Source organism: Ixodes scapularis, unplaced genomic scaffold (genome assembly GCF_016920785.2).
Source record: "Ixodes scapularis isolate PalLabHiFi unplaced genomic scaffold, ASM1692078v2 PGA_scaffold4__175_contigs__length_147842914, whole genome shotgun sequence".
In the NCBI taxonomy this organism is placed as follows: Eukaryota; Metazoa; Arthropoda; class Arachnida; order Ixodida; family Ixodidae; genus Ixodes; species Ixodes scapularis.
In genome coordinates, this window is record NW_024609879.1 from 135,024,183 (window position 1) to 135,041,249 (window position 17,067).

Sequence of the window (17,067 nt, forward strand, 5' to 3'; positions counted from 1 at the left end):
TTAAAACGACTAAGCTACACGAAAGCTAAAGTACATTTAGAAAGATTAAGAATGTTTTCTCAGTTTTCGCGCTAATTAATCTTAAGTAAATCTTGACGGCGTTTTTGTTTTGTTTTTTGTAACACTTGTAAAATTGTCTGGTGCAACACGGCTGCACCTGGGAATAAGCTGGGTTTACGGAACCCAGATATATTCATGAGATATTGCGTGATTTGTTATTAGGCTTAAATTACCGAGAAATAAATGCAATTCTATCATTGATAAATTCACATCATTAATCGAGAAATTAATTTTTGTTTGCCGATTAAAAAAATTGCGCCTGCTGAACAAGCGATAGAGACATTTAATAACAGTCTTTCACACTGAGTAAATTTGTTTTAAAAATTACATATGGTAATCTCCTGTAGAGCAACGGTAGTAAAAATATAATTATGTGTTTGCACTTACACTTTTTCAACATATACAAATTCTTAGAAGTGCTAGGTTTTCCGCTTCATATGCTTTTCTTCAGTTATATCCTGACGTGTGCGCAGAAATTAACTTGCAAATTATTTCACTAATCTCCATAATATGCGTGTTTCCCTGTCGAACGTCACACGGCACGTGGCCAGACTGGGAATGTCTCACGATGGGTCGCCACCACCGAAACCCGGTCCCGGAGTCCCTAACTGCCCCGCCGAAGAAAGATATATCATGAGCCCTTTTGCTGACTACAAAAGTAAATACAAGTTTTCCTACTGCAGCGCCGTGCAGCTGTACACATTTGTGAGGTACGTTCATCTGGCACAGGAGTCTCAAACACGTGACCCGGGACTCTCTGGGACGGGGCTTGCAAGTGTCCTGTGGTTGCGAGCTCCCGTTCTTATGCCTCGAGCGCTGCATGTGCCGTAACCAATGACCTCTAGTCATCCATTCATTTTCACTGGAAACGTAGCTGTACAGTGACTTAAGTGGGGTAGCGCGGTTATCGCGTAGCCTCCACCATGCATCGGAAACAGCCGCTCCTTGGAAGACGATGTAGGTGGCGCTTCGAGCCGCAGTTCCGTTGGGTGCCTCAATCGGCCGGCAGATAGAGGCACCCTAACACGCTTCATAACCAAGATAAATACCTCAAAAACAATTATTTGTTTCCAGTGAAGTGCCAACGACATGATTTGTATCTGAAGGTGAATAAAAAATGTGAAACTAGCAGACGACAGTGTAGTCGACAACTGCGAATCGGCCGGAGCTGGCCGGAGCCAAGCTGACCAAGCGGCCAAGCCGGAGCCGTAGCCGGAACGACGGTGCTGCAAGCGCCAGCGCCACCCGCGGCCGTCTTCCAACGCTGTGCCGCTTCTCCGGTTTCGTTCGTTACACTACCCCCTTTAAGCCACTGTAGTAGCTGTGCTCTTACACATTTTAACTTACCTAGCTAGCACTAAACTGTTTTCTTTTAGCTCGAAAATTGTTTCATCTTACATACCATGAAGACACAACTATTTTATTGTAATTCTGCTATACAAAGCACCAGGATACCAAAAAGAACCCTATGAAAAGATTTTCTTTCGAGATATATTCGACTAGGATAAATTTTCCGAATCAATTTAGCGGCAGAATAGCAATTCTATATTTGGTTTCCAGTTCTAACGAAACATTCCAGCGCTTTGTCGGGATGGGTATAGTAATTCAATCTTTTAATCACGCTAGGGCGAACTCAAAGAAATTGCACGGAGAAATCGAAGTTGAAGACGGCACTGGCAAAACGGCCGTTTTACAAAAAGCAAATAGCACGATATCCATTCTTTAGGAAAGCTTTGGGTGTCGCTGAAAGGCTCGGCTACTTTGAAACGTGGAACACCATTACTTTTTGTTTTGTTTTGTCCTAGAATATATTAACCCCTCCCTTCCCCACTTTATGTTGGCGCTCGACATTGCGGGGGGTGGGCTCTCTGGCCCCCACACTCAAATCGGTATGAGACCCCTACTCTTAGTCCTCTAGCTAATTCATGGAAGGCAGTGGGGTGCAGTAAATCTTCCCGTTCACAAGGCCTTTTTTTTTTTATCTCGTTCTCCCCCTCCACCACCATCTTTCCCAATCGACTTTACGGCTGTTTTAAGTTTGTTCTTTCCGTGTAATAGGCACACGAAAGACTTCTTCATGCTTCTGGTACTGGAGGTTCCGCACTGATCGGCGTTATCTTCTAAGCCTTTTCCTAGGCTGATTGAACATTTTCAGAAACGCGTACACTCAAAAAAAAAAAAAAAAAAACAAAACGTCAGTGAGTTTACTTGCTTGCAGGAGAGGGAGACAGCCAATGAAGGCGAACAAAGAATGATTCCGGCGAATGAAGAAGTGCTGAATTCTTTCATACAAAAACAAAGTGACTTGCGCGGAAACAATGAGCATGATACTTCACGTACTCATTGTCGCTTCGCACATGTCATTCTTCAGACATTATGTTTCTCTAAGCTTCGTCATTTGCAGGGTTCCTTCTATTGTTGGCAGTGATTGACTGCATTCGTGTTGGGCGGGGAAGGGAACTCACAGACATGTGCAAAGTTCAGTACGTAAACAGTGACCGGAACTCTCGGTTCAACGACGTAGCAGGTGGCATCAAACTTCTCTTCCTGCGAATTCACGAGTCACGACGACTATTAGCGGAACAAATTGGTGAACAAGAGACTGCAAATGAAAATGTCCGCCTGTGTTGTGTCCGTGGTTGGGATTTTAATTCTAATGGTCGTCGAAGTGGGAAGAGGTCTGTAGTGTATCCCACTTGTACAGGAGCGTGCATTTTTCAGACCTCTTTTATAGAGCAGGATAGGATACTGTACCTACACTGTGAGATACGAATAGCGCTCAAAATGCTTTGGCCCTTTTTTGTATCTTACTTAAAAAAATCATTGAGTAGCGCCAATCTTTGACTCCTTGAATGGTTCTCAGAATAAGCACTCTTCACCATAGTAATTATATTTATCATAGCCTTCCACTTTTCGAAAAAATGCAGGTAGAACTGGTGCTTGCTTCTTCGTGGTAAATATGGTGAGTTCCTGGAGTGTAAATATAACATCTCATTGTGTTCCGTTTCTCTAATTATCTTCATGGCCGGTGTAAATAGGTGTTGTCCTTCCTGTTAGGTTAGAAAGCTATGACGTTAAAGTTCAGTATATTTGTTTTATGTAAGTTTTCTATTTGTTCTCAATATGATCAATTTAAGAAATAGACGAATATATAAGGAATGGTCGTGCCCACCGACGACTAACCACTGTACTTAAAAAAAACATTCTACAAGGTGAAAAACCATACTGTTCACGTGACCCGGAATACAAACACCCTTAGAATGACCCTCTTGCTCTTCCGTTAAGCAAGGTCGAACAGCGACCTTCGACCATCGTGAACAACAAACGACCAGAATAAATAGTCCATCCCAAATGCCTTGTCCAAGCCACAGAACGTTTTGTGTGTATCCTTGGCCTTGCTAATGGTGAATTCGGGTGGTCGCCTCTCTCCTCTGACCCCGATTCAGCAGAGCGCCCCCTCTTCGCCGCCAGGGCTACTCGGGATCCTTTTCAGCCGATCATGACTGCCGGCTTCAGAGCGCTCCGAGATTCTCAGACCATGCAGTCACCGAAGTAAAATTTCTTGATATTGGTAATGGATTAAGAACAACACGATCTTACAGCGTACGGTGGACGATTGAGCAAAATTTACGTTCGCAACGTGATGAAATAACGGTTGTGACGTAAATTGTTTTACGCATTGGCATGTAAAAAAAGAAGAAAACAGCAGTATGCGAATTGATTTTTGCAGAACGGAACGAAAGCCAACGCTTGGAAACAGTTGTCACCTCATCGCGTTTTCGACAGTGAACGCGCTGCGATAGCGGTCATGCGTACGACAGAGCAGGCAAATATAAAATGGTTAATAAACCGCATTTTTCTCACGGCAAAATATCGTGCAAGCATCGCAATGTGACACAAATCACAGTGCATTATATTCTGCTCTCCCTTTATTTTACAACACAAACCTTTGAACGCACTTTTACCAAAACTCACAAATTTCTTGAATCCACCACAAAACCCGGTAAAACAGCACCGAGCTCTGCGAGCTGTTTCGTCGTCGGTTAGGCTTAGAGGGTTCACCGCCGTGAGATGAACGATCTCGTGAAAGCACTGGGAATAAATACTTCACACAACGGCTTTTCCTGTTGCGATCGCAAACGAATGTCGTCCCGTCCGTTGTAATCCTCGCACCATCGAATGCACAAGCACTTTGTAGAACCCCACACCACCACAGACCTCTGCCGGCCATCGTCAACAAAACCACGTGATCACCGTCCAAGAACCACGTGACATGGGCGTACCAACCGGGGGGCAAGGGGGGTTCTTGCCCCTCCCCCCCCCAGTTCTCAGAGGGGGGGGGGGGGGGGCAAGGCATGTGTTTTGCTCCCCCCCCCCCCCCCCCCCCTGAAACGGCCGCCACTGGGCAGGGCAAATACTGGCCGGCGGCGCCCAAGGAATACCGAGGGCACCGCCCCCCGACCTGCGGGGGTATTTTTTTTAGCGCGCAGGCGATACAAACCCTAGCAACGGCGCTCACGCCGGATTGCCTGGCTCGTGGAGATATGCGGTGCCGCCGTCAACATAGGCAGCGGATACAATGCGAGTTTCCGAAGAGGTAGCGTATCTTAGTGGTAAGATGTCTGCCTTATACGTATCAGACCCGGGTTCTATTTATGGTGGGGCTTACTTGTGTTATTTTTTTTTCTTGAACATTTTGTTTTGTCAAGGCATTTGGCGATATTTACGACATTTCTTTTTTACGATTAGCACTGAAAGAAACGAATGTTGTTAACGAAACATCGCTGAACTAAGTCGTATGGGATTCTATTTACGGAAGTGCATGGGGAACAGCGGGGCTTGGGTTGCCGACTGGACGCAGGAAAAGCGGCGTGTACCGGGGGGGGGGGGGGGGGGGGGGGGGGCTAAGTGGGTTAATAAATTTTTAATTAGCAGCCGCACACTGTCGCCGCGAAGCGGCGTGAACGCAGGCGGGGGGGGTGGGTTAACGCGCTTCGAGGGATACACGCGCCGTCCGAATCCGAAATTTAAGTTGCCGCGCGTTGCCGAGCAACCAATCTGGCGTGAGCGTCGTTGCTAGGGGGTCTATCGCCTGCGCCGTAAAAGGAGCCAGTGACCAAAGCGCCCGGTGTGCATACGCAATTGGCCCGCCCCTCCCCCCTTCCCCCCCCCCCCCCCCCCCCACACACACACTCTTCTACAACGCCTACACACACACACGCCGTAAAACTTAGTGATGGACCGAACCTGCCGAACTTCAGATTCGGCAAAGTTCCGCACATGCCGATGTTTTGAAGGAAAGTTGGGCAAAGATTCGGCGAAAATTTGGAAAATGTCTGCGCACGCGCACGAACGCGACGGGGCCATGGATCGCAAATGGACGCCGCGCAGTCGCGCGGTTACTATCGCACAGTGTAGTACAACCAGCGGTTACGGCGAGGTCTGGAGTAGGCTACACGGTAACTGTGCCTTTCTGAGCTTTTGCGAGTGTGATTCTCTTCAATATTTTCTGCCTCAAGAATAGAAGATCGACCAGTAATTTACGTAGTTCACTGCGCAAGTGACAAATGATAGGGTGCATTCTGGATAACGTAATTTTCATTTGACCTCTCCATTGATGTAACGAGTTAGTTGAAAAATTGACTGACAACTGACAATTACGCTCAGTGTGCGCAGCCCACTTCCGACAAACGGGGCAGAGTCACGAGAGCTTGCCAGAATGCATGGGATGCAGCTGGCATCCTCGTCACATTGTGATACATGTTTTCTCCTTTCGTTTCTTTCCTTTTTACATACTTTCTGTACTGTGTATATTCTTTACATTTATTTGTCTGTTTTGTTCTTTCATATGTGGTGGCGGGCTGGCAGCACAGATGTACAAGCAACCCAAGAAAGTAATGAAGTTAAGTTACTGAGTTTTAGCCTCAAAAGTAATTTGAGTAGAGTAGGAATTACTCAAATAGAAAGTAATTCAGTAAATTACTAATTACCATAAAAAATTAGCGATTTACTTTTGCAGTTACTTTTATTTTTCCATGCTAACAAGGAAGTACTTACACACACTTACATTTATGCGTTAGCGAAATTCTGTTAGCCGAATATAAAGCGGCTTGTGTTTTCACAGAAATCCTTTAATAGCTAGTTCTGCTTCTGCATGCCTAATTGTTGTGAACTTCTTTTTGGTAAAGGATGTACTGCGGATATTCAGAATGCCCTTTCAATCCCTATACAGCGTTTATTTTTGTTTTGTTTTTCTGGCCGGTACGCGTTGCTTTAGGGGAAATCGGTGGTGCATCAGTTTTTGTTCGGGAAGGGCGGCAGAATCGGAGGTGCATCAGTCTTTCTTTTTTTTGAAAGTGGCGGCGACTAATACGCCATAGAGTAATTGCTTTATTCTCGCTGACGAACCATTTAACACAATCAACTTATAAGGCACTTATTTGTGTCAATCTTATAGCCGCAATTTCTTCAGTCAGAGAAATGACCAGATGACGTCTCAAAAGACAGCACAAGCTAAACAGGAGCACCAGATGAACTTCAGAGCGGCTGCTGCACTTTGTTACCTTTTTTGAGCGAGGATGTAGTGTGTAGAGGGCAAGAATGCCTACATTGGGAAGAAGCGGTGAAAAGCCCCTTCAAATGAGTCAATTCTCCTTGAGCTTCGAGATACAAAGGAACGCCAGTCCTCGGCGCTAACCCCACAGTTACTCGGCCTCTCTTGCGTCGTGTCTGTTCACTCCCCGCGCCTAATAGCAGTGTTGTTACTGTGGGGCGCTCGTTGAAATTTTGGGGGGTTTTGGACTATCCAAATCACTTTCTTCCTCCCCCCTTTTCTACGCCACATGCTTCCCCCTCTGCCAATATCAGCTGATTTTCCAACATCTTATCTCTGTTGATAGGCAAAATAACCACTAAAATTCGAAAGTAATTTGTAATTTGAGTGGAAGTCACTCGGAAAAGTAGTTAAAATAAACTACTAATTACCATAATAGAAATGTAATTGAAAGTTACTAAACTATCCAGAAAAGTAGTTAAACTACAGCAACTTGAGTAAAGTAGTTGAACTACGTACAAGTCTGGCTGGCAGGCGCTCTGCGTAAAGGTTTTCAGTGTTTTCACCTATCTGCCTAGCCCCGCGCACCACCACATGGGCCCCTTCCAGTATGTGAAAATAAAATTATTATTATTATAACAATCCTGTTTTCGGCTCACAAGTAGCTTGTGCAAAACAGAATATTATCGCTTTTTAGTTCCCGTCATTTCGCGATTGTCATGTATCTGCATAAAACTGAACACGGAACTATCATGCTCGACGTTGCAAATCCGACAGTCCTAAGAATCCCCATCTTCCTAAACATCCGTGTGTGTCCTAACACCAGAAACCGGTATTTTAAAGGATAAAATTGCACGTTGCGAATATGGAACGTACACTTTCATGCAAAGCTGACGTCAAGTGACTCAAATCGAAAAAAACATGTATACGTATTTACACTATTGTTATCTCTTCTGGTGAAGGCTCAGTAACCGTTGCATTCGTTTTCGCGCATGAAACGGTGACTCCAAGAGAAAGTAAGAACGCCAGTGATTGCCTTTATTTTACCAATGTAAACACACTTGCTGGCGTGCGTGATGAAGTCTCAAAATCAAAACTCCCGTAGCGCGATTCGTGACTGCGCCGGCTGCTACCTGACCTCGTTGTCACGCCACTTTCTGCAAGCAAGCGCTAAAAATGAAAGTAAACACACAAAAGCGACATCGATACAATTATCTTGTAGAGTAACACCTTATTTAGTCATAACTGTTTCAATAGGCACTACATGTTGTATTTATTTTAAGAAGAAAAAACAGAAGTTTTTTCGTGAGGAAAAAACTAAATATTAATGTTAAGTCTGGTAACATTGCATTTTTGCCGGATCCGCATTGCCAAATCTTTAGAAAAGTTTGGCAAAAGTTGCGCCGAATTTTCGATTCGGCACCATGTTCGGCCCATCACTAGTAAAGCCATGCGACCCAAGTAGGGGGGGGGGGGGCCTGGTTTGCCCCCCCCCCCCCCTCCCCACTCAAAAACAAGTTGGTACGCCACTGCCACGTGACGCCTGCGCCGCTCCGCGCTCCGACGGCTGCAGACGGAGTGCCAGGGAACGCTCTGAGAGGGAGAGGCACCCTCGGAATGAACCACCCGATCAAGCCACAGCACTCTCTTTCAACCACCCGAGTTCGCGCGCTCTGGAAAGAGTGCTCGAGAGCGCGCAGAAAGAACCACGCGAATTCGCCATAAGTAAAGGCGCTTTTTGCAGTCTGAAAATACGGGAATGGAGCAAACCAGGCGTCACTCGCGGTATGCCTGTCTGCCTTTCCTTTGAGAGTTTATTCAGGAATAAGCAAAAAAGCAGGTTTGTTGGAAACGTAGACGTTTTAGGAAGTTCGCGCCATCCCTTTCTTTAACTGGCGACGCTTCCGCTACACAACATACCTTATGTGACAACGCAAAATAACTTTGGTCTCTTCGAGTGTTTTGTAAGAACACCTCATGAGACGAATGACCGAAAATGCGCCAAACTCTTTAGAGAAAAAAAAAAGACTGCGACCAAGTCAAAGGGGAAACATTGCATGTGACGACTTCTTGTAAGATCGAGCCCCTATGGCCCAATGTCACTGACACGGACTATAACTTCTTAAAAAATATATTAAGACGGAATCATATGAACCTTTAACTAAGTATCGTCACCGTTGAATGAACAACGAAACCGGTGAGCTGACTGTCTTTGAGCCGTATCTGAAGAAGATGCCATTGATTCGGTTTAACACTTCTGTCTTGTGCGTCAGCGGAACGTCTGTTCAGTTCGGTTCACGTGACGATTGATATTGTTGTGGTGTAAACAGGAATATCTGAGTTCTGGTACATATATTGAAAATAAAATCAGCACGAATTACTGCCTGAAGGTATTGAAAAGTAATGTCAAAGTAATTTCATTACTTTTAGAAAATAATTTTAATGTATTGTAATTACTTTTAGTCTGCGGTAATTTCTAATGCCATTTAATTACATTTTCGCAGATTTCAGAAATGCTAATATTAATGCAATTTAATTTGTTTTAATACTTTTGCCGTCTGGTTATCTCTGCGAGACACCATTCCTTTCTTGCGTGTATTTGTATTATGGTTCAAATTGACCACATAAACAATGCAAAGACCCACAACTTAAGATAATTACACTAAATTCGTTGCGTCTCCCCGTTAGGAAATAAGCGTGTAAAATAATCGAGTCTATTTTAATCTGAAATGCGAAACTCTTTTTTTTTTTTTTCTAATTTCAATTTACAGCGATCCAACCCGGACGTGCCTACAAAATGTACCCGATAGACATGCTGCGAAAGTCACGCTAGAGAGATTGAAGAAAGCGCTTGTTTCACCTCAGAAATTGTGTAAATTGGAATATCCGAACCACCCAGTAATACACTATGTTGAGGTATACATATTCCGATTATCTATTGTAGAGCATCATTTCGGGGGTTCTGATATTCATACTTATGTACATTTCTCCAGACAAATTCTCAACTAAATCCGGCCCTCGGTATGGCCACGTGCCACGTTGTTTGCCATGTGCCAGAAAAGGGGCACTTAACCAGTATTGCTCCCGACGGCATGCCCTGCGATAAGAACGACCCAAACAAAGTAAGTTCCTTAGAAGCGTCGCCTTTTAGGAAAAAGAGATATACACGTTGACGAATTGCACAAGTCATCCTACACCACAAAACAAAAAACAAATATTGGATGGTGTCCGCATCTGCATAATTAAACTTATAAATTAAAATCTGTTTAAAGGGAAGCAGCTAATTTTATAATAAACGATTTATTTCCTGAAACTTTCATCGCACTTACGTCAAATACTAATGTTACCTAATTGGTCACCAGGTGCGCCCTACCTTTCATTTTATTTTCCCTCGAACGTCGCTTTTACTTAAACTTGAACAAATCCTATCTTATAACACTTTATTCCTCTTTTTTCCCTCAATATTATGCATTACACAATCAAATCCCTTGCCCTACCAGGCTATATTTGCATCGAACACAAATCTGACATAATTTAAGAAACGATTGAGCATTTATTTTTATGCAGTGTGTACATGTAAAAATCAAAGAAAGATTTGTTTTCATTTTATAACTTTTTTTTGAGCCAAGTTGAGAACTATTGTTTATGTGATGTCTTATGATGTGTAATTTTTGTAATATTTTGAAACATGCATTGTTGATTGCCATCTGCAGGGTGCGGCCGTAAAAACTTTCACATTTGGCACGCCTAGCAGAAAACGAATTTCAAACGTACATACCTGAAATTGGGCACACGAACGTCGTTTATTCCAAAGTTTTTTGCCTATTTTTTTCAGACGTCAACTCTGGTGTAGCGAATTATTAGAAAGATAACAAAAATGGCAGACGTGCATTTCCTATGGCCTATACCCGCCCGTTCGCCGTCTGCTATCTGGTTCGCGACGCCGATCCCAGGTGGCGCACTGAACGCAAAAACGCAGGAAACGCCGCACGAAAGGCTGGTGTCGGGCGAGATAATCGCGATAAAAAGTGATTTGAACGAAATATCTGAACGATTATGCCTTTTTACTTCAAATTTAGAAACTGGCGGACGCATTCGTTTAATAAAAATATGTTCTAAAGCAGACGAACGTGTGTCTTCCTTTGTCGTCTGCTTATCTGTTGACGGGTTCGTTCCCGGTGAAAGCTCAGCTTTGGAATCAAGAGTGCCGCTGCTGAGGCATCTTGATTGTTCCTATTTATTGTTTTTGTTGCACTATCTTCTGCAGTTATTATCAAAATATTTTGATAATAACTGCAGCGATGCCGCAATGCTCGGCAAGTGAGTGTGCCCAGGCAGTCAAGTGGTACGTGGAGCGGAACTCGGTGGGCCACAACAACACGAAAACTTCGCACTGCATTTCATAAACGCCCGTCTTCACGCCCGACCGTTTTGAGTTGGGCGGATCGTTTTGTGAGTGGAGAAGACTTTGAAAAGAAGGATCCAGTCAGTGAACGTGAGAGCCTGCTGAAAAATGAGGAGCTCATTGAAGCGGTGTTTGCTGTCTTCGAGAGCGACCCGCAATTGTCAACAAGACGAGCAGTTGTAAATTAAATTATTTCGTCGCATCATGGTGTCTTCTTGCTTGCATGACGAACTGTCAGAACTTGAATTGAAACAGGTAATTTCAACAATCGTTCAGATATTTCGTTAAAATCACTTTTTATCGCGATTATCTCGCCCGACACCAGCCTTTCGTGCGGCGTTTCCTGCGTTTTTGCGTTCAGTGCGCCACCTGGGAGCGGCGTCGCGAACCAGATAGCAGACGGCGAACGGGCGGGTATAGGCCATAGGAAATGCACGTCTGCCATTTTTGTTATCTTTCTAATAATTCGCTACTCCAGAGTTGACGTCTGAAAAAAATAGGCAAAAAACTTTGGAATAAACGACGTTCGTGTGCCCAATTTCAGGTATGTATGTTTGAAATTCGATTTTTGCTAGGCGTGCCAAATGTGAAAGTTTTTACGGCCGCACCCTGTACGTGTCATGTCTGTGTTTAACGAATCTATTTTCATTTTGTTCCTCCACCGTGGTGTCGTGTCCCCCTAACAACACCTTTGAGCTAACTAAATAAATATAAAACCATACAAACCTTACAATTCACGCCTTCCACATTCCAATCAAGCTATAAAAACAGCTGTAACGAGATAGGCAGTCATATTTTGAATATTTAAACGTCGAAAACGAACTGTGCAGCAGTCTCGTCGAGTGGCTCTTCTGTTTGCAATCACCACCCCTCTACTCGAGCAATTGATGTCAATAAAAATAGAAAACTTTACGGTAAAAAGCCACACTGTCCAAATATGCATTGGTGCAACTTAACAAATATAACTCAGCCAATCACGAAGCGAGGATAATATTTAAACGCTAAGTTAGGGCTCTATAGAAGACATTCAATGTGTGAAAGATTGCGCTGTCAAGTACATTGTAAAAAACAAGTTCCCATTCGTGGGTTTAATGCACTCTTAAAATCATAATTATCAGGACTGAGTCTCTTTGTGTTCGTCGAGCTGCTCGCGCGCGAACGTTTGAAAAGGTAAAACAGTTACTTTAGAGGAAAAATTGTCAAGGTGCAGGCGAGCTGGTATATGTCGATCATGATGTTAAAATCATGAGACTGGGAAGTAAACCTGAAAGCAAAAAGTGTAAGAAGTTACAGAATTAAGGGGACTGACAAACGTCTCAATCGAGTATTTGTCTGTCCCCTTAATTCTGTGACTTACTACACTTTTTTTTCTTTCAAGTTTTCTTCCCTGTCTCGGGGTTTTAACACCATGATCACACTAACTTTTGTTTCATATACATGGTGCTTCAGCGAACAGTAGAAAAAAAAATCGAATGAATGAAAAAGAAATGTTTTTTGGTGAACAAGATAGAAGTTACGGTGGGCGCCAGGTATTGCAAGAGATATACTCATTACACAAATATTTAAATAAAAGGTACTAACCTACTTTTCCATTCGAAAATATAAACCTATGCTTCAAATCATAAATTTTCTGAGCAGCATCGAAGATGAAATAATGCACTTATTAAAAAAATATAAAGCTGGTACAACACTTTACGGCCGTCCTCCTCACCCCCTTCCTAAAAAAAAAAAAAAAAAAAAAAAAAAAAAAGATCGCCTAATTGAAAAGCGTTCCTAAATTTCGTTTTTGTTTCTCTTTTTTTTATTTTTTATCACTGCCTATTTTTGCGTTGGCGGTCCTGCCCCTACGTGTCCGAGACGTGAAACTACCACCTCGGCTTGCTCGCTGGATGCAAGGAAGTATGGCGTACCTGCACTGCGTGCCTCGGCCACCTGGGGGCAGGACCTCTGGGGCGGAGTTGAGCTCCGATTAAGGACTGAAAAATAGAGACGCGTCCCTATTGAGGTATTCTCTTTTTTTTTTAATGCCGTACTAAGCTTCACCCGCATCATATCCCTCTGAGCGAAATTGATTGAATGGCTTTCGATTTATGCTCAGTAGCTTTCTATATGGAACGATATATTTATCTGCACTAATAAAAACCTTTATCAGCAAACTTTGGATAAATGTTTAGACGTCTTTTAATACTTTTTTTTTGTGTGCAATTTTGACGTTTATTGTGGCTGGCCGTTTGTATGTAGAAATATTGCATTGTTTCTTTATCTTAGGGATTTCTGAAAAGATTCCATGAAACACCCGGTATATCATATCCTCGAATATTATTAATGACTCCACTTGCGCATTTAAAAAGTCCGAGGATGCCTCGAACTTCTTATGAGTTGTGAATGCGAAAGCATGAATACCGTTCTTCCGCTCCCTTAGTTCGTCTGCGGCGTAATGGCGTGGACGGCCACGTTTCCCCGGCCGACGGCCGAGCGCGTGCTCTCGTAAAGTGGCCGCACCGCGCTGAGCTCAGCCGTGCACCCTTCCCGGAGCTTGCCCGAGCCGGCTCTGCCGCCAGGCCCGCACCGCTCTTACCGGCGGCCGGGCTGCTGCGTCAACACCACCTAGACAGAGACCTCCGCATGGTTTCCTCTTCCTCTATGAAACGTCATCACAGTCGGATCGCGCTCGGTCGGCTATTGGACCCGAGTCCGACCTTCGACGCGCTGATTGGCCACGAGCCGCAGCCGAACACTGACGCAGCACTCGTGCCCAATCTCTCGCCTCGATCGATCTGACTATGATGACGCGTGTGGAGGCCCTCTGTCTAGGTGGTGTTGGCTGCGTGCGCTGCGCCGCCATAAAGAGGGCTTCTCTGGTGGCTTTTCTTGGAATTACGCCACAAGAGAGCCAATGGGATCCTTCGTTCCTTGATGCCGCGCTCCAGCCACTGGGAGCACAATCCATCAGAAATCGGCTTCACTTCAGGAAGGGGATTTTAGGTGCCATTTGGCCAACGTTTGGCGCGGTTTCAAAGCTGATGATGACCGTTCGTTCTATGGGACAGTTAATTCTTTCGCATTAAAAAAACAAACAATGACTGACAGCCAGAGATTGTGGGATATACGCATCTTGAGCTCTCCGTCGGACACTTATATAGAAGCATGTACTCGTGAAATTTCATGAAGGACGAAACTAGATAAATTTTTAAATGCATAAAACAGCTGTAGATGGCAATATTACAATCATATTTAATGCCAACTAAAACACCCGTCACGTACACATTTTAATCCTAGGACCGACGTACTGTTTGGCATTGGGTCGAACTGGTCACTTTGCAAGATATTAAACGTATGCCCCACCATATTAAAAACAAACCTTACATTCCCGATGATCGTAATACGGAAAGAAACAGAGGGGGAGGAGGAGACGAGAACGATCGGGGGGGGGGGGGGGGGGGGCGTCAGAACATGGAGTTATTATAATGTACGCTAGAGGTTCAACTCGCGCTAATGTTTTGCGGCAAATTGAAGCAGACAGCAAGCAACCAGTCGGAAATTGACTTTCGATAATGCATTTCTATGGGAGAAAGCGAATGCATTCTTTCTTTCTTTCTTTCTTTCTTTTTCCTTTATCATTCCTTTGTTATTCTTTTTTTAAATACACAATCGTTGCTTGGAACAGTTCTCAGTAACGCAGACGACATGACCGGTCAGTTACGGCATTTTTATTTCAAATTCGTTGCATGAAAAGCGGTGCTAAAACCGCTTCGTACACGTATTTATGCGCACTGTCGGACACTGTTAGCGCGAACACGACGTTGGCGATTTCCAGCATGGGGGATCTACGTGCCAAACGGACGAAGTGCATGTGGAAAACCAAGACGACAAGAACTACGCAGTAACACTGGATAAATAGCTCCTCGTGCATGCAGACGATCAAAATAAAAATAAATAAGTACTGCTTTACTCTTTCTGGGGCCCTAATCTGGACAGTTGGCCTCAAAGTCTGCGAGAAATCTTGCGGCCGTGATTGGACAACGCCGCACTTCACCTTTGCGCCGGCCAATCATTGTCGTGCGATTTCTCGCCGACTTTTTCACCAAGTATCTAGATTAGGGCTTCAGCTCATGAATATGTGCGGAGATGCTTTGCACTCAAAAACATTGCCTGCACGCTCAAAATCTTTAAAAATAGGCAGAAGCCTGAGAAAAGGTGCCAGATAAAAGCTGCCCGACATAGGAAATAATAAACATACAAACCTTTCATAGCTCACGTACTTTATTTTTTACGTTTCGAATAGTTTTTAACCGCTCATAAAGATGCACAACGGAGTCATTTTCATATAGTGACAGGACGGGCACATTAGCAATATATATTTACCACCAGAATGCTGGCCAACCCTGAGGAAACTCTATATTTCTTTCGATTTTTATTTTGCTCAGAATCGTCGCAAGTTTTTACACACCTGCCATAGAACGCAGGTTTGAACCTGAAATATAGCGAAGTTTAACATTGTTCAGTGGTAAAGAAAAATGATGTAAATAAAGCAATTACACTTTTTCAATGTTAATAAAGGTGCATACTATTCAGTACAATCAATAGAGCAAAAGTTATCTATGTTATTTTCCGTCGAAGATACAAAATGCACGCACGTTTTAACATATGACTGTACAGGAGCAGTGCGAAAGTAGACGGGTTGCTGTCTGCTTGAAAATGCCTCCCGGAAGTTGCATAGACACTAGCACCAGTTGAACTCTAGCGTACATTATAATAACTCTATGCGTCACAACACCAAGCTCTCTTGGCGTGACTTATGGGTCGAGGTAAAGCTAGCTTTCTTTCTCTCTACGCACTCTTGGAAAGCGTTAGTAGGCGGAACACCGGCGTCCGACGTTCGCGTTCGAGCAGTGAGTAAAGAGAAATGCAGCAAGGCTTTGCGTCTACTCACTAATCATTCCAGTCGGAGCTAGGCGCTCTGGCAACGCCACGCGCTCTCATCTCGTCGTCTCCCTAAGTTCCTAGCCGTATAGGATGTGATTCACAGGATTCGTGTATATTACAAGAAGATTATATTAGCAAATATGTTAAATTCCTCAGAAATACAATGAATTTGTCACAACCTTTCCAGTGGTCTGAGGGTTAGGCCTAACCCAAGAGGATGCAGATCGACGTATGAGTTCTCTAATTTGACGGAGAGGAGCTACAAGAAACCTCTCGAAACCATCAATGTGGCAGACGATGTCTCTTGAAGTCACTTCACTTAGGAAAACGTCAGTGGGCGCTCCGAAGCGCCCAAAAGATCTCAGTTTGAGTATTCTTTGTTCAAACGTCAAGTATTTGTGTGTTTGTGGTCTGGAAGAAGGTTTTTTTTGGTGTTGCACGTCCCGCAAAGTTCCAGTGCATACATCAGCTCAACATTTAGAAGACACCTGATCGTTAATCTCAAATAAACAAAGGAGGCGATAAAAGAGCTATAATTAAAGTGGTTGTGACATGTGCGAACCCACGGATTTGATATTTCGGTGTGAGTTTTCCTAGCTAGTGCATTACCCGCACACATGTCTATTGCCCACGAATATACGAAAAGTCTCCATTTTTAAACATGTCGATATGTCACTCAGTTCCTCGTAGTCACCCGTTAAAAGTTGCTGCGGTGTTGAGTGGGACCGGACTGAACGTATTATCTTTTTTTATTAAACTCCTTTTTTACTAGGTCTGCATCAACAAGGAATGCGTAACTTTTCCCCCGGATATCACTACAATAACAAAAAGGCCACAGAAGCCAAACTAATCTACTTGAACGAACCCACATCGCTTGCAGCACGCTGGTCAGGAAACAGATACCGAACACCTGTAAATATCAAGAAAATGAAAAGACAATTTTCTCGTAAATGTAATACAATGGTGATTGTGTCATTTAACTGTCATCGTATTTACGAAATATTTCTCTATTTTCCAGTATGTAAAAGAAAAAGAAAAAAGAAAACCTTAATTTAAACTTGTGCTTGCCGGTTGGGACAAGTGGGGCGTCAGCCGCCCGCTAACGCAGCACTCGTGTCAAATC

General features: G+C 43.8%; 1 protein-coding gene across 1 annotated transcript in view; it reads left to right on the top strand.

Moving 5' to 3' along the window:
- LOC115311453 (snake venom metalloproteinase H3-like) overlaps positions 1-16,794 on the top strand; it is a 64,837-nt gene extending 48,043 nt beyond the window's left edge. Inside the window, exons 11-14 of the mRNA XM_040218960.2 lie at positions 612-770; positions 9,385-9,529; positions 9,607-9,735; positions 16,717-16,794. Of these exons, the coding sequence (XP_040074894.2) occupies positions 612-770; positions 9,385-9,529; positions 9,607-9,735; positions 16,717-16,794 (511 nt within the window). The remainder of the gene's footprint in view (positions 1-611; positions 771-9,384; positions 9,530-9,606; positions 9,736-16,716) is intronic.
- Positions 16,795-17,067: the final 273 nt, after the last annotated feature.